The sequence below is a fragment of the Cololabis saira genome, chromosome 15 (assembly GCF_033807715.1).
Source record: "Cololabis saira isolate AMF1-May2022 chromosome 15, fColSai1.1, whole genome shotgun sequence".
NCBI lineage: Eukaryota > Metazoa > Chordata > Actinopteri > Beloniformes > Belonidae > Cololabis > Cololabis saira.
In genome coordinates, this window is record NC_084601.1 from 23,753,586 (window position 1) to 23,779,674 (window position 26,089).

Genomic DNA, 26,089 nt, shown 5'->3' on the forward strand with positions numbered 1-26,089 from the left:
TGTATGTAGTGTCTGTGGTGAGATAGAGAGTTCATCGTTCACGCATCATGCATCTGGCCCGGGCTCCAGCCTCGGCCGGAGGCCCTTTGCAGTGAGCCTGTGCTCCACCAATTTCCTGTGTGATTACTGTGAATAAACATTACAAATGCAGATATAATGTAAGAAATAAAATAATTTCTGATTAATTTGACCACTGGTTGTAAGTTCGCCCTGTTGTGGCTGAAACTGGCCGTCACCAGAGCAACCTGCAGTTAGTGAGGGGTTCTTTACTCATTTCCAACCCTGTTCCAGACCCTCGGGTCAAGCTGGTTCTGTATCTTCTGGACTCGGGGCTTTCTGCTGGTTCTGGATCGTCTGTGCCGGGGCTTTCTGCTGGTTCTGGATCGTCTGGACTCGGGGCTTTCTGCTGGTTCTGGATCGTCTGGACTCGGGGCTTTCTGCTGGTTCTGTATCGTCTGGACTCGGGGCTTTCTGCTGGTTCTGGACCACGCGGACTGGCTGCCCCCTGCTGGTGGTCCTAGGAACTGCTGCTGAGTCTCCGGCGCAGCAGAGAGGCAGGCTTGCTGTCCGTGTCCTCCACGTCGCTCTCACATTGTCTCTGAGGGAAAAGCAGAGGTTTGGCTCAGATCTTGTCTAAGGAGCTTCCTGCTGACAGTCTACAGGTGGAAAACATCAAACTCATAAGGACGGTCAAACCCCCAGCAATCATGTGTGGAGATGGTGTGACCCTGCAGCTGCAGGGGAACTCCTCCTCACTGACTACGTTTACATGCAGTCAATAAGCGGAATATTAGCAATAACCCGGTTTTGCACGGCCATGTAAACACCAATAACCCCTTTGAATAACCGGAATTTGCTCATATTCTGGTTTTTAAAAACCCAACGGGATATCCCTGTCAAAAGGAACAGGAATTTGTTTTCTGCGCATGTTCTTTTCACAAGGAATCTTGGTCTTTTGAGTCCAGGGAGTTCTTATAAACATGGAGAAACGCAAGACCAGGAGGAGACTAATCACTTCATAAATGTAATGAAAGATATGCACATTTTGGCAATTGTAGACGGTAGAAAGTACCGGGATAGCGAGATTTACAAGAAGGTGAGCAAAAAGTTGCACAAGTGGGTCAGTACCAGCACCAAAGCGCAAAAGAAGGCAACTTCTACTGGGCTGTTGATTATCCGCCGTGCTGCTGTTATTGTTGTTATTTTGGATTTGGATACAGGAAGAAGAAGCGGAAATGAGGGGAATTGCGTCATAATGTTCTCACATAATGGTGCGTCACTGGTTTGATCCAGATATCCCAAATGATTAATTACCACGTATACAGGGATAACCCTGTTTGCTCACGCATGGAAACAGATTATTCCGAATGTTTCAGTAACCGGAATATTGACCTTAACCCGAATTTTGACTGCATGTAAACGTAGTCACCGATAGAACAAGGAAGACCTTACTCTGATTTCTGCCCAGAAAACCTTCCTGCAACTGATCAGCGAGCCCCACCCACTCTAGTTAGTGTTATAACTCATATTGGCTCTGAAAGTGATGTTGACGTCTGAGTTGCTGCTCTTTAAGTCCAAGTATGACATCAGCACGTTGGTGTCAGTCCAGTATGGACGCACCTGAGCTCTGATGAGACTGGTAACAGATGAGAGTCTATGGGAGAGATCTTGATTTTGAACCTGGCTGAAATCAGCCTGAAAGTGTTGGTATGACTTCATCCTGATTGGACAACACAACTGTAACATCAGCAACGATGACTGGAACAGAGCGTATGTGTAGAGTGGAGTAACAGAAACGGAGGCAGCATCACAAGTGACCAATCCTTGCAGTTTCCATGGCGACAACTGCAGAACTAGAAGTTAAACGTAGCGGTTCTACTTTATTTGTTGAAAACCACTGGTCAAGGTCTCCCTAAAACCCTCTTAGTCTGTCTAGACCAGGTCGGCAACCCAAAATGTTGAAAGAGCCATATTGGACCAAAAACACAAAAAAACAAATATGTCTGGAGCCACAAAAAATGAAAAGTCTTGTATAAACCTTAGAATGAAAGCAACACATGCTGCATGTTTCTATATTAGTTATAACTGGGTACTCGGCTGCAAATGTAGCATGCTAATGTCTTTCCATATGACTCTTTTTGTTACGCAAATCTACGGAAGAGTATTAGAGCCAGACAGGAGAAAAATAAAAATTATATTTTAGAAGAGGAAGATTTTTTTTCATTATGCACTTCGAGAAAAAAGTCGAAATGTAAAAAAAAAGTCGAAAATGTCGAGATTAATGTTGAAGTACTATTTCGAGAAAAAAGTCGAAATATTGAGAAAAAAGTCAAAATGTTGAGAAAAAAGTCAAAATGTCGAGAAAAAAGTCAAAATATCGAGATTAAAAAGGAAAGGAAAAAGGAAGAAAAAAAGAGAAAAAAAGAAGAAAAAAAGAAGAAAAAAAAGAAGAAAAAAAGGAAAAAAAAGGTCAAACATTTTTGAAGCTCCAGGAGCCACTAGGGCGGCGCTAAATGCGGCTCTAGAGCCGCGGGTTGCCGACCCCGGGTCTAGAACCTTCTCTGTTCCGAACCAAGAGACCAGTCCAGGTGGAGGCAGCACCATCATGATGGGATGTAAAACATGAAACAGACCTGACTTTATTTCAGCTGTGTGTTCTCACCTGTAGTGGATCTGGATTCTTAACCAGCAGCCGAAGGTTCACCAGTCGGTTACACATCCACACCATGTTGTAGGACATCTGGAGGGACAGAGGGAGAGAACCCATCAGCAGCAGCACCATCATCATAACTTCTATCAACAACATCATCCCTTTCACCACGTGCATCTTCATCAACACCATTATCATCTGCATCTTAATCATCATCATTGTAAACAACATCACCGTCCTCGGCATCTTGATCCTCACAATCAGCATCATCATCATCATCATCATCATCATCACCACCACCAACTGGATCTCTAGCATCACTGTAGTCACAATCATCATCACTACCACCATCATTGACATCATATCATTTACATCTTTGTCATTCTCACTGTCACTATCATAACCACCATCATCTTCATCAATGCTCTCAGTCCTGACTGGACTCTAGTCTGTTTAGATCCTGTAGACCTCCCTGAACTGACCTCACTCGTCAATAGAGCTAAATCAACCACGTGTTTGTTAGACCCCATCCCGACTCGACTATTCAAAAATGTTCTTTCTCTTATAGAGGGAAAGCGCATGACGTCACAGATGCGACTTCACAGCGGGTTACGCCCACTGAGTGGTAGAAAGACTTTCAGTTTGAGCAACTTGAAAACATCTAAAATGGAAGGAGCTGTTGTGCGATCGACTGTACTCATAGATTTAGCAAGAAATCGGAGTTATCGTTTTACAGACTGCCGAAAAATACGCTTAAGAGAGACAAATAGATCGCTGCAATTCACAGAAACAACTGGATTCCAGACACCGAAACGTGGATTTGCGGTTCACATTTTGTATCAGGTAATGTTGGATTTTTGGGTAGCTAACGTTAAACGGTCAAATCATAAAGTTCGGTGTTCTCATCACTTTAATTTCTACAACAAATGCAGCCTTGAAGTAGGACCAAGCGTCAAGACTTTTGTACGCCTTCAAACTTTGCTTCGTGTATTTCCCCGGCGTAGAAATTAAGTACATATAAATATCAGGAAACTGGATTTGTGGCCAAATATTAATGTCCATGGACCACTGGTTCTTGGGGTAACTGTACGGGTCACTGTCAAGTCCAACTGCCTTTAATTTAAGCAGGTAATCGGCTGTTATCCGTCTTCTTCACTAGTTGACATCTTAGCTAATTATAGACCAATTTCTTTCAGTTATATCTAAAATTCTGGAAAAAATAGTTGGGTCTGCCATAAGCAAAGAGGCAGAAAAATAAACCTCAAAGTAAATTATAAAAAAAAAAAAAAAAAGAAGAAAATCCTGCACACAAATCACTGAATTACTGAGATGTGCATTCACACAGCATCTGATCCGGGCAAATGATCCGGCGCCATATGTGTTCACTCAAACAGGATAAATAATCTGCGGTGGAACCTGTCCTTTACTAATCGCAGTCACAGGGCTTTAAAATCATCCTCCGTAATTGTAACAGATTCCCGCACGTCCCCCGGTCTATGGGCTCAAATTAATGCCATAAGTATTTTGTATCTGTGAATAAACTTTGTACTTGTAGAAATATTTTGTGCGTGTGCAAAAAATATTTGTACTTGCAAAAAATATTTGTACTTGTAAAAATATTTTGTGCGTGTGAAAAAAATATTTGTACTTGTAGAAATATTTTGTGCATGTGCAAAAAGTATTTGTACTTGCAAAACATATTTGTACTTCTAGATACAAAGCTACAAACGTTTTACAAAGCTACAAACTCTTTTTACAAAAGCTACAAACTTTACAAAGCTACAAACTTTTTTTACGAAAGCTACAAACTTTTTTTACAAAGCTGCAAACTTTTTTTACGAAAGCTACAAACTTTTTTTCAAAAGCTACAAACTTTTTTTACAACTACGAGTTTTGGCAGTGTTTTGACGTGCCAAAACTAACAGCCAATCAGCGATCTTTGGCACGGGTTTCAAAGGGTTTCTGGAGAGCCAATCAGATCATTGCATCGCCTACTGACGTCGCCGCCATATTGGATGTGGCAAGACTGGGCTGCAAACTAATACAAGTAAATGGACTTATTTTCATAAAGCACCTTTCTACAAAGAAATTTACGTTTTACGTCTCATTTATTCATTCACAGAAGCACTAATATACTTGGGAAACAGTTAGGCACCAAATATAATATATTTAATTTTCTCAGATGGCAAAAATAAGAACTTTATTGATCCCACATAGGAGTAATTCATGTTATATCAGCTATAGAGAACAAGGTAGTGCCGAAAAACAATATATATATCCCCCCTAACAAAAATAGAGACATATTTTTTTATCAACAAAACGAATAAAAAAAAATTCAAATAACAAAATAACATATTTGAACCATTTTTCAGACAATAAAATAACAATAACATAAAATGTAATGTAATGTGTAAAGATGTAAAATATGCTTTGTTAATGAAAGAATATGTTTCTGTATTTTTCTTATTTTTGTGAGGGGGGATATATCTTGTTTGAGTGAATTACATGAATTACTCCTATGTGGGATCAATAAAGTTCTTATTTTCGCCATCTGAGAAAATTAAATATATTATATTTTGTGCCTAACTGTTTCCCAAGTATATTAGTGCGTGTGTGAATGAATAAATGAGACGTAAAACGTAAATTTCTTTGTAGAAAGGTGCTTTATGAAAATAAGTCCATTTACTTGTATTAGTTTGCAGCCCAGTCTTGCCACATCCAATATGGCGGCGACGTCAGTAGGCGACGCAATGATCTGATTGGCTCTCCAGAAACCCTTTGAAACCCGTGCCAAAGATCGCTGATTGGCTGTTAGTTTTGGCACGTCAAAACACTGCCAAAACTCGTAGTTGTAAAAAAAGTTTGTAGCTTTTGAAAAAAAAGTTTGTAGCTTTCGTAAAAAAAGTTTGTAGCTTTGTAAAAAAAGTTTGTAGCTTTCGTAAAAAAAGTTTGTAGCTTTGTAAAGTTTTAGCTTTTGTAAAAAGAGTTTGTAGCTTTGTAAAAAGTTTGTAGCTTTGTATCTAGAAGTACAAATATGTTTTGCAAGTACAAATACTTTTTGCACATGCACAAAATATTTCTACAAGTACAAATATTTTTTTCACACGCACAAAATATTTTTACAAGTACAAATATTTTTTGCAAGTACAAATATTTTTTGCACACGCACAAAATATTTCTACAAGTACAAAGTTTATTTACAGATACAAAATACTTATGGCATTAATTTGAGCCCATACCGGTCAGACTAGTCCTGTGTGAAGAAGACATTACAGGTGTTTTAGCTGCTCGGAGAACCTTTAAGGTGCAGCATTAAAGCAGACGTGTGCACAGGCGCTGACTCAGACCTTCCATTTCCGTCTGGCGTTGAACTTCTTAAAGTTCTTCATGTTGATGGAGGACCGATTCCTGTTGGCCGCCTGCTTGCGCGTGATTGGCTGTAAACGAGGACAAGGACAAACGAGGGCTGTAAACGAGGACGAGAGTTCTACACAAAAAAATGATGTTACAGTTCAGAAAATCATAGCTAAAGCACAAGACATGCTCTCAGAGGTCATTTTCCACTGCCAAAAATGAAGACAAACTATGGTAAAAGAATGGTGATGTACAGAGCTGTGTCTGCATGAAACCACTTCCCAAACACTTTAAGCAAACTATGAATGTAAAAGAATTCAAATTGTTAGTAAAGGAACATCTCTTGAATAGATACAAATAAAACTTATTTGATTATTATTAAATAAATAAATAATGTAGATAGTATATGGGTATGTGTACATATACACATATATATATGTATAGGGAGAGAGAGAGAGATATAAATACATTAATATTTATTAAAAATGGTTATTGGTGCAAACTATGATAACTATACATTGTTTGAATTTGTTCATGTTATAAAATGTATGAATATGCATTGTTTTTATTTATATCTAAATGTTAAACGGAATGACTTTTTATTAGGGCCCGAGCACTTACAGTGCGAAGGCCCTATTGTATCTGTAGGAATTCTTTCTTTCTTTCTTTATCCTTCTGACGAAAGGAGGGCCTTTTTGCCCCCCTAAACGTGCCCCAAAAGTCACCAAATTTTGCATGCAAGCCAGGCCTGGCGAAAAATTAGATATTTAATAGTTTGCATTGATGGGCATGGAAAAATGGCTCAACAGGGCCCCCTAGAAAACTTTTCTCTTCCATAACTTTTGAACGGGTTGTGATAAAGACTTGTGGGTGGTGTCATCTGACTCAATTTTGAGTACTTGACCTTCATTGGCATGAATTAGCCCCGCCCCTTCTTCTGATTGGTCGATATTTGATAGATCCTATTTTCTGCCATAACTTTTGAATGGTTTGACATAGAGAGTCGTGGGTGGTGTCATCGGACTCGGTTTTGACTCCTTCACTTTAATTGGTGAAAATTAGCCCCACCACTTCTTCTGATTGGTCGATATCTGATAGTTCCTACTTTCTGCCATAACTTTTGAATGGTTTGACATAGAGAGTCGTGGGTGGTGTCATCTGCTAAATGTCCAGGCCTGAAGAATCTACATGCAAGTCATACAAGCGCTTCCACTGCAGCACGCCTGAACGTGCACAAGGGTGCGAGGGCCCGTTCATCGCTGCTTGCAGCTTAAATTTTTTCTTTATTTTCTGTTTTTCCTTTCTTTTTTTATATGCAACCTCTTTAGGTTTGCTTTTAATTTTTTGTTGTAATGTACTGTGTATTATGTGTTGGACCCCAGGAAGAATAGCTGCAGTTTTGCTGTAGCTAATGGTGATCCAAATAAAACTATAAACTATAAGAGTTGGAGCAATAAGAAAGGGCAGGACACAGTGAGGAAGGAAGGCTGGTGCAGACCTTGATCCACGGATGGAGCAGGCACTCGTCGGCGCTCATCCTCTCTCTGCAGAGAAGAAGAACAGAAAAGGACGGTGAGTGAGGATGGAGCCCGGTGAGCCGGACAGGGGACAGCCTGGATCAGAAACCTGAGCCGACGGAAGCGGACGTACGTGGGGTTCTTCACCAACAGCTTCTGGATGAAATCTTTGGCCATGGAGCTGGTCGTGCTGAAGTAGCGATCGCTAAACTCATATTTCATGTCAATGATGTTCTTCAGAGTCTGTTCATTGGTCTCGTCTTGGAAAGGTGACAGGCCGCTCAGCCTGAGGAGAGAGAGCACCAAAGCCGTCACGTCTCCCCCAGTTTGTCTGTGACGTCACTCTGGACCAACAGATGGTGAGAGCTGAGGGCGCTCACCATCTGTTGTTTTTTTGTGATCAAATTTTGAACAAAAATACAACATTACAACCAAAACATGACACATTAATGGACAATAAAGACAGTACAGACTTGAATGTCACAACTAAACCATAGTAAAATAATAATAGTGACCACAGTAATGTCTAAACAAAACAAAAGAAAAACAAACAAAACATTTTTTTAAAGAGAAAAAAAGAGAAAGGGGTAAATTACATCTAGGAGGGTAAATGCCCAGTGTCTGATGGTGCGAGAATGAGGAGGTTTCCATCGTATGGCCCTTATTTTTTAACAACTTGTGCTTTTTATTATTTTACCTCTTTTATTATCATTTCATTTCATTTGTTATTTAAGCATACTCTTAAATGAAATACTTTTCGAAAACACTGCGAAGTTATGGATAAGCCCTGAATGCAGGCATTGTGACATAGAATTGTCAAATTGGTTTAATTCACCGCACGAATCGGCACAGATTACTTTGTAATACTGTATTTGACCCGGTCTTTGTACATTTTGACCTTATAGAAACGTAATTCTTGCCATTGTAAGAATGAGATGTACCTGCTGTACTCTACTGCCCTTACTTTTTAACAACTTAAGCTTTTTATTATTTTACCTCTTTTGTTATCATTTCATTTCATTTTATTTGTTATTTACTGTTTAATTGTGTAATGTTGATGTAAAGAACTTTGAATTACCAGTGTTGAATTGTGCTATATAAATAAATTTGCCTTGCCTAAGGCTATCAACTACTTTCAGGCCAGCTAGTACAGTGCATTTATTAAGTTTAATAAATGCACTGATCAATTAACAAAAGGACAGGTATGGTCACTGATACTAAATCAGAAAGTTTGGCTTCCACCTTTGACCAAAACTGTGAGACTAGAGGAGAATTCCACATCAGATGCAAAAAAGTACCAGAGACCTTCATAGAACATGGACTACACCAGGGATCAGTTATCAACTTCATACTATGGAGTTTACCAGGGGTCAAATATGTTCTGTGTACAAAGTTTAAGTGGATTTGTAGGTGGTCGGAGTTGCATCCACTGCTTTGGTGAGTACTGTGCAGAGGCCCTGTCAATCAAAATGTAGCTTAACTTTAAAGTGTTCCCATCTTTATTATCAATTTTAGTCCGTATGGGACCAACATTCAGAACAGACGTCGTGAAGACTAGGCCTGTGTTGAAAAGATCGATTTTCCAATTCTAAATCCATTCTCATATTAATTCCTAAAAATCGATTCATATGTCTAAAGATCGATTTTTTTTTCTCATCATTACAACTTTTGGTATTTTTTTGTTAATGCCCAAAAAAGTAATGTTTTGTTGGACACGAGAATAACTTGCAAAGCATGTTTTAGCCTTTAAACATGTTTAACGGTAAGACAAAGTTTTCAGTTTAATTGCATAAATTATCTATATTTCTTTGCTTTATATACCATCTTGGGGTTACATTTGCTAAAAACCAAATTCTCATAAATGGGAAAAAATAAAACCGGATTTCATACGGCCTCTGTTTGCTGCCCTGGATCTGTTTGATAATTTTGCCCCACGATGTTTCTAAAAGCAGTTATATCAGCATTCTGGGAGGTGATTGGTCCTTACAGCATCATTAGCTGCCAATACTTGCTGTTGAATCTCAATATAATACTAGTATTAATATGTTGCATAACTACACACTCATATAATTCATACAACAGCTCAAAACATTTTTAATAACACTAACCCAAATCAATATCGGAATCTAATCGGATTGAATCAAAGCGTGATAACCGATTCTGAATCTTAGGAATCGGAATCGAATCGATTCTTGATATTTGAATGAATCCCCAGCCCTAGTGAAGACTGAAACAACCTCCATCCGAGATCATGAACCTCCAGGGAGCATGTTCTGCTTTCCCTGACTTTCAAAAGGAAGACAAATGTCATAAAACTGTCAAATACACAGTGTTTATATAATCTAGTTGTCATTTTTAGAGGTTGATTGATTAAGCAGTAAATGAAAGTTATAAAAGAGCAGTCACAACAAGAAGCATTGCAGACTGGTAGAAACTCCAGGTGAAGTCTGACCAGCCCATGCATCTATAGTTTTTTTCTGAATCATTGAGCTCAGTGCAGGGCCGTCCTGGGGCTGCAGAGGGGTAGCTATGGCAAGCCGTTTTAAGTTTTAATGGTTAAGTTTGACTATCCGGAAATAACATTACAGATATCTACAACTGGATTTTGACTAGTCGTAATTACATTGTGACTAGTCAGAATTGTCATTCAAGATATCTATAATGTCATTTTGATTACTCAAAACTCTAATTCAAGATATCTGTAATTACATTTTGACTAAGCAGAATGGAAGTTAAAGATATCTCCAATTTGAGATATCTCTAATTAAAATCCATTACAAGATACCTATAACTTGATTATAGATATCTACCATGAAATTATGACTATCTGTAATTCCAGTTCAAGAAATCTAGAACTTTGTTCTGCTTCTGACTAGTCAAAACTTAATTTAAGATATCTAAAAAGGATGATGTAAATATCTTGAATTGAAGGGAAATAAAGATATCTTGAACTGGAATTATGACTAGTCAGAATTAAATTGTAGATATCTGAAACCGGAATTACAGCTAGTTGTAATTCAGTTGCAGATATCTGTAATTCATATTGCGGATATCTGTAACTGAATTGTAGATATCTGTAATTAGAAACCCCACACACAAATGGCAAAAGTGACGTCATTATGCCTATAGAGACAATTCAATTCAGATATCCACAACATCATTCTGCCTATAGGCATAATGACGTTGTGGATATCTGAAATGACAATTGTGGACAGGAAGAATGTAATTGTAGATATCTGAAATACTCTTTTTGACTAGGAAGAATTGAATTGTGGATATCTGCAACACATATCCAGTCTAGCTGTTAAATATGAAAACAGCTTGCCATATGTAGCTACACCAGGGCGTAGCCAGTGTTGCACAGCAAGAACAGCAAGAACATGCAAGCTCCGTGCAGAAAGAAGGGATTTGACCCGGGATAATCTAACGGTGGACAGACGGGGCCAAAACAACTTGACTCACAGCCAATGACATTCATACGTCAGTCAGAGAAGCTCCACCCACCGCCATCAGCAGGCTGTGGCTGAAGTGGCACGACTCGAGCTACAGAAGATGAGCACTAACACAAACGTGGTACAAGCAGAAAGACTCAGACTTACAGGATGTAGGTGATGACTCCGATGCTCCTGAGGACACAAACACAGTCAGTCACGACGGCTGTCAGACGCCTGCAGCCCACATGTTACTGTACATCACTGCAAAGCTTTTCCACAGCAGGATCAGAATGTAACAAAGGCAGCGACTGCCAGGTTCACACGGATGTTTGTTCACACAGATGTAGCTGGAGGGAGTTGTTCTCCTCCACCGCAGCCTCGGGAATGCTCAGAGTACTCACATGCATTCCTCAGATTGGTTGGTACTAATTTGTTATAACTTGGAGTCCTGTGTGTGTGTGTGTGTGTGTGTGTGTGTGTGTGTGTGTGTGTGTGTGTGTGTGTGTGTGTGTGTGTGTGTGTGTGTGTGTGTCAGCTTCTCAGAGTGGGTGTTGGTTTTCTAACTTCTCCCCCACTTGAAGGTGGAGCTACAAGCTTCTGGATCATGCAGCTACTTACTACAGCTTCATACACATACAAACATATATATATATATATATATATATATATATATATATATATATATATATATATATATATATATATATATATATATATATATATATATATATATATATATATATATATATATATATATAGATGTCATATCCAAAAAGTGCATTTGTATATATGTATGTGCGTGCGTACGTGCGTGCGTGTGTGTGTATGTGTTATATATGTATATATAGATATATATACACATATCTTTTGTTTTTTGTATAGAAATTAAATTAATTTTGATTATAATGAAATAGAGTTTAGGGGGTAGGATTTAATACGTTTTTACTTCTTCCTACTCCTTTTCAAGTATGTTAATTATGATGGATGCACATTTTTATTTATATATATATATACATATATATATATATATATATATATTTATTTATTTATATATATTTATTTTATTTTTTTTTCCTTATTTACATTTATTTATTATTGATTATTATTGTTTGGTTTGGTTTTCACTACTGTTTCATGTTCGAAATAAAATTTCAATTCAATTCAAGAAAAAATTTCAATTCAATTTCTGTTAACTAAACGATGGTAAAAGGAACAAAGTGATGTGTTGTTCTGAGGGTCTATTTGTCTAATGTTGAGATACACCACATGACTGTTACGTCAGTTACTTCTTCACATGTGTAAATACAACACACTGGTCAACACAGTTGTCGGAAAGGTTCCTTGGTTGTAGGTGGAACAGATAAACCGGGCTGAGCCGGGTCGCTACGTTCTCCTCTCGGGTTCTGCCTCAGTGTTGCAGCTCTGAGCAGGTCTGAACGTGCACGCCGGCTGAACTGAACTCACCACATATCTGCTGTCGTGCTCAGAGGCTCGTCGTTGATCACCTCGGGGGCTGACGGAGACACAAACACACGGATCCAGGTGAAGTCAGAGAACCGCATTCCTCTTACAGATCGAGCTGCCGAGGTTCAACAGGTTCAACCCAGTAAACTCCAGGTCTTTCACCTGATTTCCCTTTGGTACTTAAAAGTGCTATGCTAATGCTCCAGAACTCCACAGGGAACAGGAGGTGTTCATCAAAATTATTTCAGACCATCAATCTGGAGCACTTTTAACACTGAGTCCTGGTATCCAGAGAGGATGGACCATGACATTTATATTAAATCCAAACTAAAATAGAGATACATGTTTGTATTGGATTAAACCGCTAACTTGGTACTAAGGTACGGAAGAGTATTAGGGCCAGGCAGGAGAAAAATAAAAATAAGATTTTAGAGGAGGATTGGAGGATTTTTTTTTCATTAAGCACTTCGAGAAAAAAGTCGAAATGTCAAGAAAAAAGTCAAAATGTCGATATTAATGTTGAAGTTCAATTTTGAGAAAAAGGTCGAAATGTTGAGAAAAAAAATAAAAATTTCGTGAATAAAGTTGAAATGTTGAGAAAAAAGGCGAAATTTCGACTTTATTCTTGACATTGTATTTCAACATTAATCTCGACATTTCGACTTTTTTCTCGAAGTGCACAATAAAAAAAAAAAATCTTCCTCCTCTCAAATATTTTTTCTCCTGCATGGCCCTAATACTCTTCCGTCACAAGGATGTGCACCTGCACAGAGTTTCTGAGAGCCGGTGATTGTTGTCCTCACCGATGTACTGGGGGGTGCCGCTGGTGCTCCGGTACTCCTCCCCCTCCTGGAACCGGTGGGCCAGGCCGAAGTCAATGAGTTTGATGTTGGGAAGTTCTGACACCTTGTCCGACAGCATGATGTTTTCTGGCTGAAGAGAGAGCAGAACTTGAGAGTAGTGTTTGATATCAGAAACACGCAGCGGTGGTGGAGGGTGGGGGCTTAACGGTTACCTTCAGGTCGAAGTGGGCGACGTTGCTGCTGTGCATGAACCGGAGCCCCTCCAGAATCTGCTTCATGAACCCGATGGCCTCACTCTCCAACAGGTTCTCCTTCTCGGCGATGAAGTCAAACAGCTCGCCACCGCTGACGCTGTCAAACACAGGCAGGCGTCTAACAGAGCAACGGTCCAGAGGCTCTCACAGATCCTCGTTACACCAGATAAACCCGACCAAACAGCGTACGGTCCGTCAGTAGTGTAGTCCCGATCGATCAGGCCCAATCACGTCATTTTCAAAACATCAGTTTTGGCCCAAAAAGTATCGGGACATACCTAGTTATTAATGTTTTTAATATATATTAATTATTACATCGTTTTATAATTGTATTTAACAACTGTATTTAACAATGCAGACAGTTGGCGGTTGGAGGTTACGTTTGTGCTGGAGGGGAAAGATACGTGGCTAACAGAAAACTAACAACAGCTAGGCTACGCTCAGATAAACGGAGACAATGGGCCAAATCCACAAAGAACAGATTGCGCCCGCAAATAGCGCTGTGAATTGCGCCGCATTTGCACCCGCAATTTGCCCCGCTTTAAGGTCCTATTCACAAAAGATTTTGCTCTAATGATATGCCGGCGCAAACACGCCCATAAAGTTCTGCAGCTGAGTGCAATTTGCACTTGTCTGAGTAAGAGAGCGGAGCTGTTTCCAGTGTTCTCCATATTTCAGCACACAGATTGGTCCATAATGAAAACTGCAGAGAGCACAACAGCCTCAACTTTCACGTATTTGTACTTCTCTAGTATTTCGCATATAGATAGATAGATAGAACTTTATTCATCCCCAAAGGGAAATTCAACCGTCCAGCAGCTCATCAAAACATAAACATAAAAATCAACCACACTTCCATTCAGACAATAAAAGCACATTCATAATATTAAAATAAACATGAAATATAAGGTTTTTAAACAAATATCATGTAAAGTGCAAACTAAAATATAGTCCAGTTGTGGCAGAGGTGAGTGTGTGAAACTGAGTTCAGGACGAGTTAAACAGTCTTATTGCTGCGGGGACGAAGGATCTCCTGAACCGCTCCGTTTTGCAGCGCATGAGCGGAGCCGACCGCTGCAGCTGCTCCTGCTCCTCTGTGGCTCCAGGATGCTGTGGAGAGGGTGTCTGCTATTGTCCATTATAGCACTCAGTTTGTTCAGTGTGCCCCTCTCCACCACAGATCTTAGCGGGTCCAGACTCCTGCCCAACACTGAGCCCGCTTTTTTGACCAGTTTGTCCAGTCGCCTGGTGTTTTTGTTTGCAAGGCTGCCCCCCAACACACAGCAGCAAAAAAGGGTGCACTGGCCACCATCGTGTGGTAGAACATAGCCATCATCTCCACACACACATCAAAAGACCTCAGTGTCTGTATGACATAAGCTAATGAAATGTCAAATGTTAAGAGGCTGTGCGCATTTACGCACAAGGCACAGCACCAGTAACCTCATTAACACCGGATCGGGATCAGATCAGGATCTAATGGTAATTCATGTTCTTTGTTTTGCTACACACACCTACAGGTCAGCTGTTAAACACACACATTCTAGATGTATATGTGTATATGGTGGAATTGTTTGTAATAAAGCAGCCCCTTATGTATGGATGAATCCTGAACTCCGTCCTGTTACTTTTATTTTTAAATCCGATAAGTCCACAACCCCACTTGATCTGATTGTCTACAGTCATGTCTGAATGTAGATTTCACCCTTAATATCATTCAGTATCACACAGGCTTGAATGATATTGAAGAGAGAGAGAAACAGAGACAGAGGGGGAGTGAGGAGTGAGTTCGCGCGCAGTTAATACACGCTTCAAAAAGACGGCATTTGCTCCACTATTTTTGCGTGTGGCAAATAGCGCTGGCCTTTGTGAATTAGACGGTTTTTGCAATGAGGCTTATTTGCATAGAAAGGGGGCAAATTTGCGCCGAATGTATGAATATTACCTAATTTACATGCATGCAAATGGCACCGGCGCACAATGCCACTATTTGCTTGGCAGCGCAGTTTGTGGAGCAATTCGCCCTTTGCGGGTGCTTTGTGAATTAGACGCTCTCTTTTTGTCTCATTTGCACCGGTTTAGCGGCCGCAAAAGCCGCGCAATCCTTTTGTGGATTTGGCCCAATGTCTGAAGTGTGGAAACACTATAAACTTGAAAGCAAAGGCAGCCCAACAGCCAAATGCAATGTTTGCCAGGCGCACATTTCGCGTGTAGGAACGAACAGGTCTTCGTTCAATACGACACCTGAAGATCAAGCATGAAAAGACATACATTACGTACGTCATTACGTTGCCGCAACTGAGGCTGCTGCACAGAGACAACAATCAAAGAAAGTTTTAAAAAGAAAGAAAAAGTGTCGGAGAAAAGTGACTGGGCCAAAACTATAATAGCCGTGATTTTTTAACCTAGTAGGTAAACTACCTCTTTTGAAGTGAAATGTATTTATTTTTGTTATTGCACTATTCTGCACTTTTTGTTTTAGTTTACAATTTCATGTTGATACATTTTGTGGCACCAGTGCTGATAAGCGTTGTTTCGATCCAATGATGCAGTCACTGAAAAGAAATATATGTCCATGTTGGAGAGAATGGACAATAAAAGAAACTTTGAGTTTTAGTCCTCTTTTTTTTACTTAATTCATTGCCAAAATGTATCTTATCAGGAAAAAGTATCGGAATTGTATTGGGAGCCAAAAAAAGTGATCGGAAAAAATCGAGATCGGCAGATACTCAAACTCAAGTGATCGGGAGCTAAAAAATCCTGATCGGGACAAACCTACCCGTCAGTAAAGTTAACACAAGGAAACGTCTTCTCTTTGTGAATAATTCGGTTCTGTTGGCTCAAAGCTAAGTACCTAAAGTGAGGAGCGTAGCTGCGCCAGCAGCTAATAAACTGCACAACCCAGAAGTCGGAATGTGAGTATTTAGTTCGGAGCCGAGTCCACTTACAGTTCCAGGATCAGCACAACCTCGGAGCGGCTCTCGAACACATCCTTGAGGGTCACGATGTTGGGATGCTGCACCATCTGGAGGATCCCCACCTCTCGCTCCACACTGGTCCGGTCCAGACCCAGACGGCTGCCCGCACTCTTTCGGATCTTCAGGAACTTGCCTGCCCACAAAATTCCCGAAGTCCTCTCTCGGACCTGCCGCACCTGACCAAAGTGACCACTGGAGGGGCCAACACACATCCAAAAGAACATTCCGTCATAGAAAATAACATAAAGTTCCTACTCTGCAACGTCGTGGGAACCTCAACACACCCCACCATTTATTGGACCGATTCTGATTTTCCTGATGGAAATGTCCTGTCAAACACAAACCTGAACGCTCAGTTTGTCTCCCCAGTGGGGTCTTTGTTGCGCTGTAATTGCCCCCCTCTCTCTAACGACGTGCCATGAAAACCGGAACCCTATAATAGTCTATTCTTCAGCATCTCATCATTTATTTGACCAAGATTGAGTTTTCTGGTTTTCAAACAGGTTTTGAGGAGGAATATTTCGATTAACTTTGCAAATAGGTTATTTTGGTATGTTTCCTCATACCTGTTGATGCGTTTTAGGCGTGCAACAATAAAAACTGGCTTTATTTGATATGAATGTCACTAAATATGTGAATTCCTATCAAACAGGAGTGTTTGGGGTTCGTTTGCGTCAGTGACCTCTTCAGTACGTGTGCTAGCACCCCGAGGTGCTGCTGAGCTGAGGGGGTTGTAAAAGGCACTGGGGAAACTTCAGGGCCTATAATAATAATAATAATAATAATAATAATAATAATAATAATAATAAAGTATTCAAAAATTATTATTTTTTTTAATTTCTATCTCATTTAATTTAATACAATATATTTAACAGATTTTCTCTCATCTACGTTCTAAAATTAAGTTTACTGTTCATGTCCTGAAAACCTGTTATCCAAACAGAATCGTCTGTCTCTATTAAGAGCCGGTCAGCTGCTCATTCATTAGTTAGGACTTCACGAATCCCGGGGAAAGCCAAGCTATGTGTTTTGGTGTGGAGAGTGACGGGCAAATCGACCAATCACGGTTTGATTTCAAGTGGGCGGGAATAAAACTAAGGATCGTAGGCCTTCATGAAGTCCCAACATCAAATCTCTGCAGAGAGGTGCACTTGTTTAACCCTTTCAATTCATTGTACTGTTGCTTTTTTCCACGAGGATTTCTTTTCTCTGTGATGAGGTGAAGGCCCAGCGGTAGTGCTCACGGTTCGCCACTGAGAAAAAGGACATATCTCAGGTGAACTTGTATGGTGGACACCTCTGAGGAATCAGACAATAGAATCAACATCCACGTCACTCCAGGTTTCATCCAATCAGAACACAGAAAAGATTCCACAACATGCAACTTAACTACCAAACAATGTGACCAAAACATTAAATCTTACAAAAACAACAGTTTTATTTAAATCAATATATTTTCTTTTTAAGGCCATCTATTCAGGTTTTCCTGATTATGTAGAGTTCAAATTGATATAAATTGCCTTTTACCCAGTTTTCAAACCATCTACCTGTTACTTTAAGACGTCTTTGACTGATTGAGACATAAATACAATTGTATTACAGGAGCTTTCTGTTCATACCAACAGAATTTGCAAGTGTGGTCCTCTGGATTTGCATTAAATAAACCCTGCCGTGCCTTTGGATAAACATCCTGCATGTGCATGTGTCGCTGTGGCAACGGGACTGGCAGGAACAGGTCTGGCAGCACTTGTTTCAGATGTTTTTCATTAGTGAGACCTGAAGTGACGATGTTTGGCCACGTCTGATCAGAATTAGGTTAACATTATTTAGCATCATAGGTTAGCATAAGCAAAGCCAGCCAAGCTAAAGTGGCTAACTTGCGGCTATTGAATGTAGGTGTTCCAGCCAGCTTCCCCGCCGATCCTGGTTCCACACATCAGCAACATGCACGGACCAAATAATACGACGAAGAGTGTTGGAACAAGCTTTCCAGAAAACCTGAGGGCGACGTATCAGGGTCTAGTTCTTATTTTTTTAAATTAGCGACTATGGAGTCAAAAGTTAGTGGTGGAGCTGAACGTTTTGTAGCGTAATCATGTACTGAGTACGGAAGAGTATCAGGGCCATGCAGGAGAAAAAATATTTGAGAGGGGAAGATTTTTTTTTTTATTGTGCACTTCGAGAAAAAAGTCGAAAAGTCGAGAAAAAAATAAAAAAGTTGAAATTTTGCCTTTTTTCTCAACATTTCAATTTATTCACGAAATTCTGACTTTTTTTCTCGATATTTCGACTTTTTTCTCGAAATTGCACTCCAACATTAATCTCGACATTTCAACTTTTTTCTCAACATGTCGACTTTTTTCTCGAAGTGCATAATGAAAAAAATCTTCTGCTCTAAAATATTATATTTATTTTTCTCCTGCTACTCTTCTGTAGAGCCATAGAAAGTGTCTAAAACATGACTCATGCAAGCGAACGTGAGCCATTAATTGATGGGTAGGATGAGGTGTTGTTGAACGTTAAAATGACTATCATAAGGGCCCATGGAGAATGCTCTGCCCACTCTGTACTGAGACCCACGCTCCGCCGCTGCTGGAGATACCAAAGATTAGAATAAGAGACGGCTGGAGATCAGCAGAATATAACGGCTTCAATATTCTCTAAAAGTCCAGCTGCTATTTGGCCGTAGATCCTGCTAAAAGACTTGTAACAGTTCTGAACCAGGTGAATCTGTACCTTCCCAAAACCTCTCCGATCTCATACAAGTCCTCCACGTTGTCAGGCTTGAAGACGGCCATGTTGAAGTCCTTCGCCTCGGTCTGGTGGTTGTTTTTTATGCTCTGAAGGTTATTCAGCGGCCTGCTCTGATGGGTTCATGGTTCTCCAAACGGCGTGAGAGCAGAGCTGGACCTGTAAGTGACAGAAAAGGCCTTTTACACATACCTCAAGAGATAAACATAATGAATATCCTGCTAGTGGCCTGTAAAAAAACTAAGGAAATGGTTATCACAGGAGAGCCCAACATTAAAGGTATGGATAGAAATTACAATGGACATTTATAAAATGGAGAAGATAATGGCATTTATTAATTATAAATTGGAGAAATTCACCTCATACTGGGAAAACTGGGTCAACTACGCCACGCCCCATAGGCCTGATTTTATTTTCTCAAGTCAATGACTGTGTTATGTTGAAAAGATCACTCCCCACTTGTACATAGTAGTTTTTGGTGGTTTGTCTTTCTTTTCATTGTTTGGACATAAAACAAAAACATTATTCTGACATTTTTGAACAGACAACAGATGTAAGCATACATGATGTATCGATGTGAATGTCTAATGCTGAATGTCAATAAAAAGAAATAAAGAAAAAAGAGGCCTTTTACAGTATGTTGTTCTTCAAAAGTACTCGCCTGTACTGCGATAAACCCACAATGCTTGCTCATATCATAATCTGCCAAAATTGTTCTGAAATAACAAACAACCCACAATGCTTTGCAGTTTCACCCCGTCCTGTACGTGAATTGACATAACAGAGTCTGACTAGACTTTTCATAGTTTTAGTTCCCCACAGCTTACAAGAACCCCATCTACCAAAAAGCATGAGCCGGCGAGGCAGCAGAACCAAAACCTTAACCTGCAGGTCTTTAAGGATGTTTAGATTAGTGCCACATCAACCACCTCCACCCAAATACCACCATCTCCATTCAGTCACCAATCCAACTACCACAACCTCCATCTAACGATAACAGACTGGTCAACAAGACATCAAACAAAACAAACACATCAACAAAACCTGAACCCAAGCAAAAGGGTCAAAGGAACCCGAACCGAAAGAGGCCCATCAGCAGAAACTGAGCCAGAACTTACGGGTCAACGAACTCAACCAGACCTGGGTGGTTCCCTGTGGTCAGCAGGATTCTACCAAGCAGTGACCACAGCAGTAGGACCGGTCTAGTCTGCAGGGTTCGGGTACTGTCTAGGCCTGTGTTGAAAAAAAAAAGATTTTCCGATTCTAAATTGATTCTCATATTAATTCCTAAAAATCGATTCATATGTCTAAAGATCAATTTTTTTTTCATCATTAAAACTTTTGGTGTTTTTTTGTTTATGCCCAAAAAAGGAATGTTTTTTTGGACACGAGAATAACTTGTGCCATGTTTTTGCCTTTAAATATGTTTAAAGGTATGAAAACATTAAAGTTTTCAGTTATAATTGGATAAATTGTCTATATTTCATTACTTTGTATACTGTATTGGAGTTATATTTGCATAAAATGCAAAAAAAAACAACAAAATGCCCTGGATCTGTTACTGAAAGCAGTTATATCAGCATTCTGGGAGATGATTGGTCCTTACAGCATCATTAGCTGCAAATACTTGCTGTTGAATCTCAATATGATACTAGTATTAATATGTTGCATAACTACAGTCATTCCCTTCACTGGCTGCCTGTTCGTTTTAGAGTTGATTTTAAACGTTTAATGTTTGTTTTTAAAGCTCTGAACGGCCTTGCCCCTCCTTATTTATCCAAGCTTTTAACGATGCGTGAGCCTGGCAGAACCCTGAGATCCTCCAACCAACGTTTGTTGGAAGTGCCCAGGTCAAAGCAGAAGCACTGGGGGGACCGAGCCTTTTCAGTTGCCCCAGGCTCTGGAATAAGCTCCCCTGTGACTTACGTGCGATCTCTGACCTGGGCCTTTTTAAATCTAAACTGAAAACGTATTTATTCAGGGTGGCTTTTAATACCCAGGAGTGTGGCGACACTTTTTTACACTTTGGTCTTGATGTTTTATATGTTCACATGTTTTATTTTAGTTTTATTCTGCAAGCACTTTTTGTCTTGATTTTATGTTTATTATGTAAAGCACTTTGGTTCACCTGTAGGTTGATGTAAGGTGCTATATAAATAAAGTACATTTACATTTACATATAATTCATGCAAAAGCTCAAAAAACTGTTTTAATAAAACTAACCCAAATCGATATCGGAATCGAATTGGATCTTGATAATCGATTCTGAATCTTTTTTTTTTGTTTCTTTCTTACCTTGTCTGCACACATATTAATTGTTGATACCATGCCGGAAAAAACCTAAGGCATATATATGTACATTAATACTATATTTAATATATATACATATACAAACCCAGTGAGTTTTTTTTGGGGGGGGGGTGGGTGACATCCACTGCTAACCCAGGAAGCAAGAACACACGGAGGCACACATCAAGCACTGGAAATCTGCAACAAAAACCACAAGCGAAACACAAAACCGACACGGAACCGACCAAAACACGAGCAGCAATCGACCCAAATCTCGAGATCTGATCACAGTCTGAGCTAAGCTCGATTCTGAATCTTAAGAATCGTAATCGATTCTTGACATTTGAACCGATCCTCAGCCCTGGTACCTGGAGTGACTTCACCACGGGTAAAAAGCCCTGTTGCTTCACTTTTCCTCAGGAATGCTGACTGAATGAAGGTAGATAACGAACAGAACCAGGCCTGTTCCTCAGGGTGAACCGATGTCAACATCTGGAACAAACTAATCCCAGCTGTCCAGGAAGTGGACGCTGGGTGCCGTGATCAGTTGACGTAACTGGTTACTGAGACTTCAGTGGACTCTCTGCTTAAAACATTTCACACCAACATGCCGTAAGTGCTGAAGCATGACAACTGCAGGACCTTTTCCTGCTGGAGGTTTATCTGCGACTGCAATGCACCACAGGAAGTGCAGAGGGTGGAATAATAAACATGTTTGCCTTTCCAGTGGCCCCTGGAGCCCTCTGGGCTTCTCAGAGAGGTTCCGAAATCTGTTTCTTTACGCCTTTTTACCTGATTAAGTACATAAATATTCAACCCCAGTGGTCAGTAGAGGAACTGCAATTAGTGTAACTTCCTGTCTCACATCCGAGGTGAATGGCCACGGTTACATGATGTTTTTTAATTCGGAATTAATTATTCAGAATAAAATAATTCAGAATTAAACTATTTTCCTTTGAGCTAACATGGTAATAGTAATTACAAATTGAGGTTTACATGGAAAACACGTTTGATCGGCTTTATCCAATTCTTCTTAAAGGGGACCTATTATGAAAAACAGGTTTTCTCTTGCTTTAACATATATAAAGTGGTCTCCCCTCAGCCTGCCAACTCAGAGAAGGAGGAAAGCAACCAAATTCTGCAGTGTCTGTACAGCCCGGATGAGTCTGATGTGGCTTCTACGAGCCGTTCAGATTCTGCTCCCGTCTTTACGTAACGACGGGAGCAATTTACGTAGGTTGTCCTCCGATGCGTGAAACCACGCCCACAACTAACTCCGCCGGCCGGAGCTTCCGCCATTTTTCCGTAGCGGTGTATCGCGTCATTCAGGCAGCCAATCAGCACAGTTCCTCATTATCATAGCTCCGCCCACTCAGAATCCCACATAGATAATGAGGTTAGAGAATGGGAAGATAAAGACATGGTTTAGAGGCTGAATTTCTAATTTATTTGACAAAAACAATCAAAAGCTTGTTCTTAAGACATTCAAGGCCTGTTTTAAAATTGGTATTAGATGCCATAATAGGTCCCCTTTAATGTCTGGGGGTTGGGAAGGTTCTGATTGGATAGGGGGGCGGACCCGAAGTTACGTCCACCGGAAGAAAAACAAACTTAGCCACTAACAACTTTGAAAAGCTCACAATTTTTATGTTTCCTGCCATCTGTTCTTTTAATTATTTCCAGGTCCTCCAAGCTATTTATTAAATAAATCGTCTCTGCTCTTGACCACCATTTACTGCGTGCTGCCATCTTGAAATCTTGAAACTTGGTTTCGAAAACAAGCCCAGCGCGGAATATAAGCGTCACGGCGACAGACGGGCAAGGGAACGAGCAGCGCAGAAAGACCAGAATTAATTTAAAGTGGAATGAGTGTATACATGATCACGGAATTATTCTATTCGGATTTAAAATCGGAATAAACCAGCCACTTACTTTGGAATTAAGTTTAATTCGGAATGGCCATTTTCATTCGGAATTAGGTGTCTACATGGTAATTTTTACTCATTTTAAATTTGATTTAATTCTGAATTAAAGAGGAATTAAACTTCCCATGTAAATGCACTCAATGTTGCCCCTTGATGTAATCACTGAAACCAGATGTTGTCCCCTGTGGCTTCAGTGGACACAAACAGCTCCTACGGGTCACTGATCCAGAACCAGTCGGAGGGACGGGTTCTGTGACGTCACTTCCTCCCTAAGCACTGACTTGTGACTCCATCTCCAGTGCTATAACATCAGTATGTTTCTCAACAACAGTCTGACCTACTCAGGAGGTTCTGGTTCCTGAGGTTCTGGTTCCTGAGGATCTGGTTCCTGAGGTTCTGGTTCCTGTGGTTCTGCTGCTCTGAGTCCGAGAGTACCGGTCCAGCCCTGCACCAGAACCACTGTACGTACCATCACACAGAACACCGGTTCCATTTCTGTCCTCACAGAAACCTATCTTGGAAATGTCATCGACAACAAATTGAACTTTGAGGCAAACTGTCAAGCTGTGTACAAAAAGGGCGCCTGTTTTGTCTGAGAAAACTGTCCACTCTTAACATTGCCAGGACCATGCTGATCTTGTTTTATCGTGCTTTTATGGAATCAGCTTTCTGTCTTGCTTCATGGTTTGGAAATGTGTCTGTTAAAAACAAAAATTGTGAAATGGTCGAGCAAGCTGATTGGTGAGCCTCAGCTTCATCCAGAATCCCTGTATACTAAACAGTTACAGAGGATAGCTGGCTCTATTTTAAAAGACAACTCCCACTCTCTTAAATGTGAGTTTCAGCTGCTCCATCAGGTCGGAGGTTCATGGAACCTGCTTGCAAAACCAAACGCTACAAAAACAGCTTTTTACCAGCAGCCATCAGTGCTATTAACAAGTAAGAGAAAATGCAACATAACCTTGTATTTATGTTTTGTATTGTTTCCTTTACCTTGCTTTTATGAAAAGGCACATTTTTTATCCTTTGGCTTGGTTTGAATATTTTAGTGTTTTTTTTTCTACTGATGTTTTTTCTTTTTAAACAATATCTTTTATTGTTTTTCTTTTTTTTAACATAACACAACAAACAGAAAAGCAACGCTACACGAGACCAGTGACATTAAAATAAGAAAAAAAAAAAACACCAACGAAACACAACAGACAAAGCCACTACTCTCCTCCAGGCTCTTCCATTAGATGATTTAGGTTCTCATTTTTAATATAGTCAATAAAACAACCCCAGACTTCCTCGAAGATTTCTTGTTTGTCCTTGATGATGTATGTTATCCTTTCTACCGGTAAGCACAGTGACATCTCCTGGAACCACTTCTTGATGCTTGGTTTGTGTGGACTCTTCCAAGACATAGCAATAACCCTCTTGGCTAGTAGTAAACTAATATCAATAAACCTCCGCTCCCTTCGCCTGCACGTGTGGCCATCTGGATAGAGTCCCAGCAGGAAGAGTTTGGGTTCTGGTACAATGGAGATATCCAGTATTTTCTGCATTTCCCGTCCCACCTCCCTCCAAAATTCCATTAACCTGGGGCATGACCAGAGACAGTGGAACAAAGTTCCCTTCTCTGCAGCACATCTATAGCACAAATCAGGTAAATCTCCATTAAACTTATTAATTTCTTGAGTAATATATGTTCTCATAAGCCAGATCTACTGATGTTTTAACTTATCTAGCTTCTTATCCGGGGGCCGTCCTTTTTGTTCTTTTTTCTTTTAGCCAAAGCACTGTTCTCACTTTATCTTGTCCTGTGTTGTTGAGTGTATGGTTTTGGATTGTATGACTCACTCACTGTAAACCAAATTTACCCAAGGGTACAATAAATAAATCTAATCTAATCCAAACCAGAGTCAGATCCTCCGGTACGAGCCACAGTTCTACAGTCACTATCACAGAACCTGTGGATCATTGCTGATGAACATAATAATAAGAGTCCAACATTCCTTCCCCATCACCACCAGCAGTCACGTGGTGCGCACGTACCTGTCCAGGTGTGTTCTTCTTGCCATCCGTGCTTCCTTCCCCGACAGAACTTCCCGGGAACTCCAGCAGCTGTGCGGGTCGGTACCAGATGTTTTTGCGCGTCTGCGCGTGACGTCACGGGCCCCCGGATGACGCGCTGGGAGAGAAACCAGTGGGTTCGGGAGGGAGTGCCCGCGGTTCCGAGCGGGTGCACGCAGGGGATGCGGAAACAGGGAGCGTGCAGGTGTGACACTTCCGCGTGCCCGCCAGCCGCTGCTCCAGCCGTGTGTGTGTGTGTGTGTGTGTGCGCTCCCAGCTGAAGGAACGCGGAAAACAGCAGAGGCGCGTCCACGCCCCCTCCTCCCCTCCTCCCCCCGCCCGCAGGCACTTCCGCTTCACGTAGCCTTTCAAATTAAAAGCGGAAGTGTTAAACAGGAACCGGGAGATCAGCAGTCACATCAGACCAGCTCACTTCACTAGGACTGGTTTCATGTTGACAGCCCAACGTGGACACGTGTTGGCCTGGGAAAAAAGAATGTTTTCACTGAAATGAAACAGAATTACAGAAATACATAGGCTGCCTGCGTCCGAAATTGCATACTTCCACCCTTATAAGATTGATTGATTGATTGAAGAATTTATTAGGAGAGTTGC

The 26,089-nt window shown here is 40.5% G+C and overlaps 1 protein-coding gene across 1 annotated transcript; it reads right to left on the minus strand.

Moving 5' to 3' along the window:
• Window positions 1-25,776, minus strand: si:dkey-240h12.4 (death-associated protein kinase 2). The gene is made up of 12 exons (XM_061742017.1): window positions 25,457-25,776; window positions 19,191-19,364; window positions 16,425-16,646; window positions 13,435-13,573; window positions 13,223-13,352; window positions 12,420-12,468; window positions 11,121-11,147; window positions 7,655-7,807; window positions 7,503-7,548; window positions 5,998-6,087; window positions 2,663-2,740; window positions 1-598 (listed from the first exon to the last, which is right to left on the minus strand). The coding sequence occupies exons 2-12, from the start codon at window positions 19,250-19,252 to the stop codon at window positions 518-520; spliced, it is 1,077 nt and encodes a 358-aa protein (XP_061598001.1). The 5' UTR covers window positions 19,253-19,364; window positions 25,457-25,776; the 3' UTR covers window positions 1-517.
• Window positions 25,777-26,089: the final 313 nt, after the last annotated feature.

What these genes read in the sequence shown, in the direction of transcription:
- si:dkey-240h12.4 (XM_061742017.1), bottom strand. Translation starts at nt 19,252, where the DNA reads ATGGCCGTCTTCAAGCCTGACAACGTGGAGGACTTGTATGAGATCGGA. An exon ending in AGCACGACAGCAGATATGTG is followed by an intron (nt 11,148 to 12,419) that starts GTGAGTTCAGTT and finishes TTGTGTCCTCAG; the next exon opens with GAGCATCGGAGTCATCACCT. An exon ending in GGAGTCATCACCTACATCCT is followed by an intron (nt 7,808 to 11,120) that starts GTAAGTCTGAGT and finishes CTCTCTCCTCAG; the next exon opens with GCTGAGCGGCCTGTCACCTT.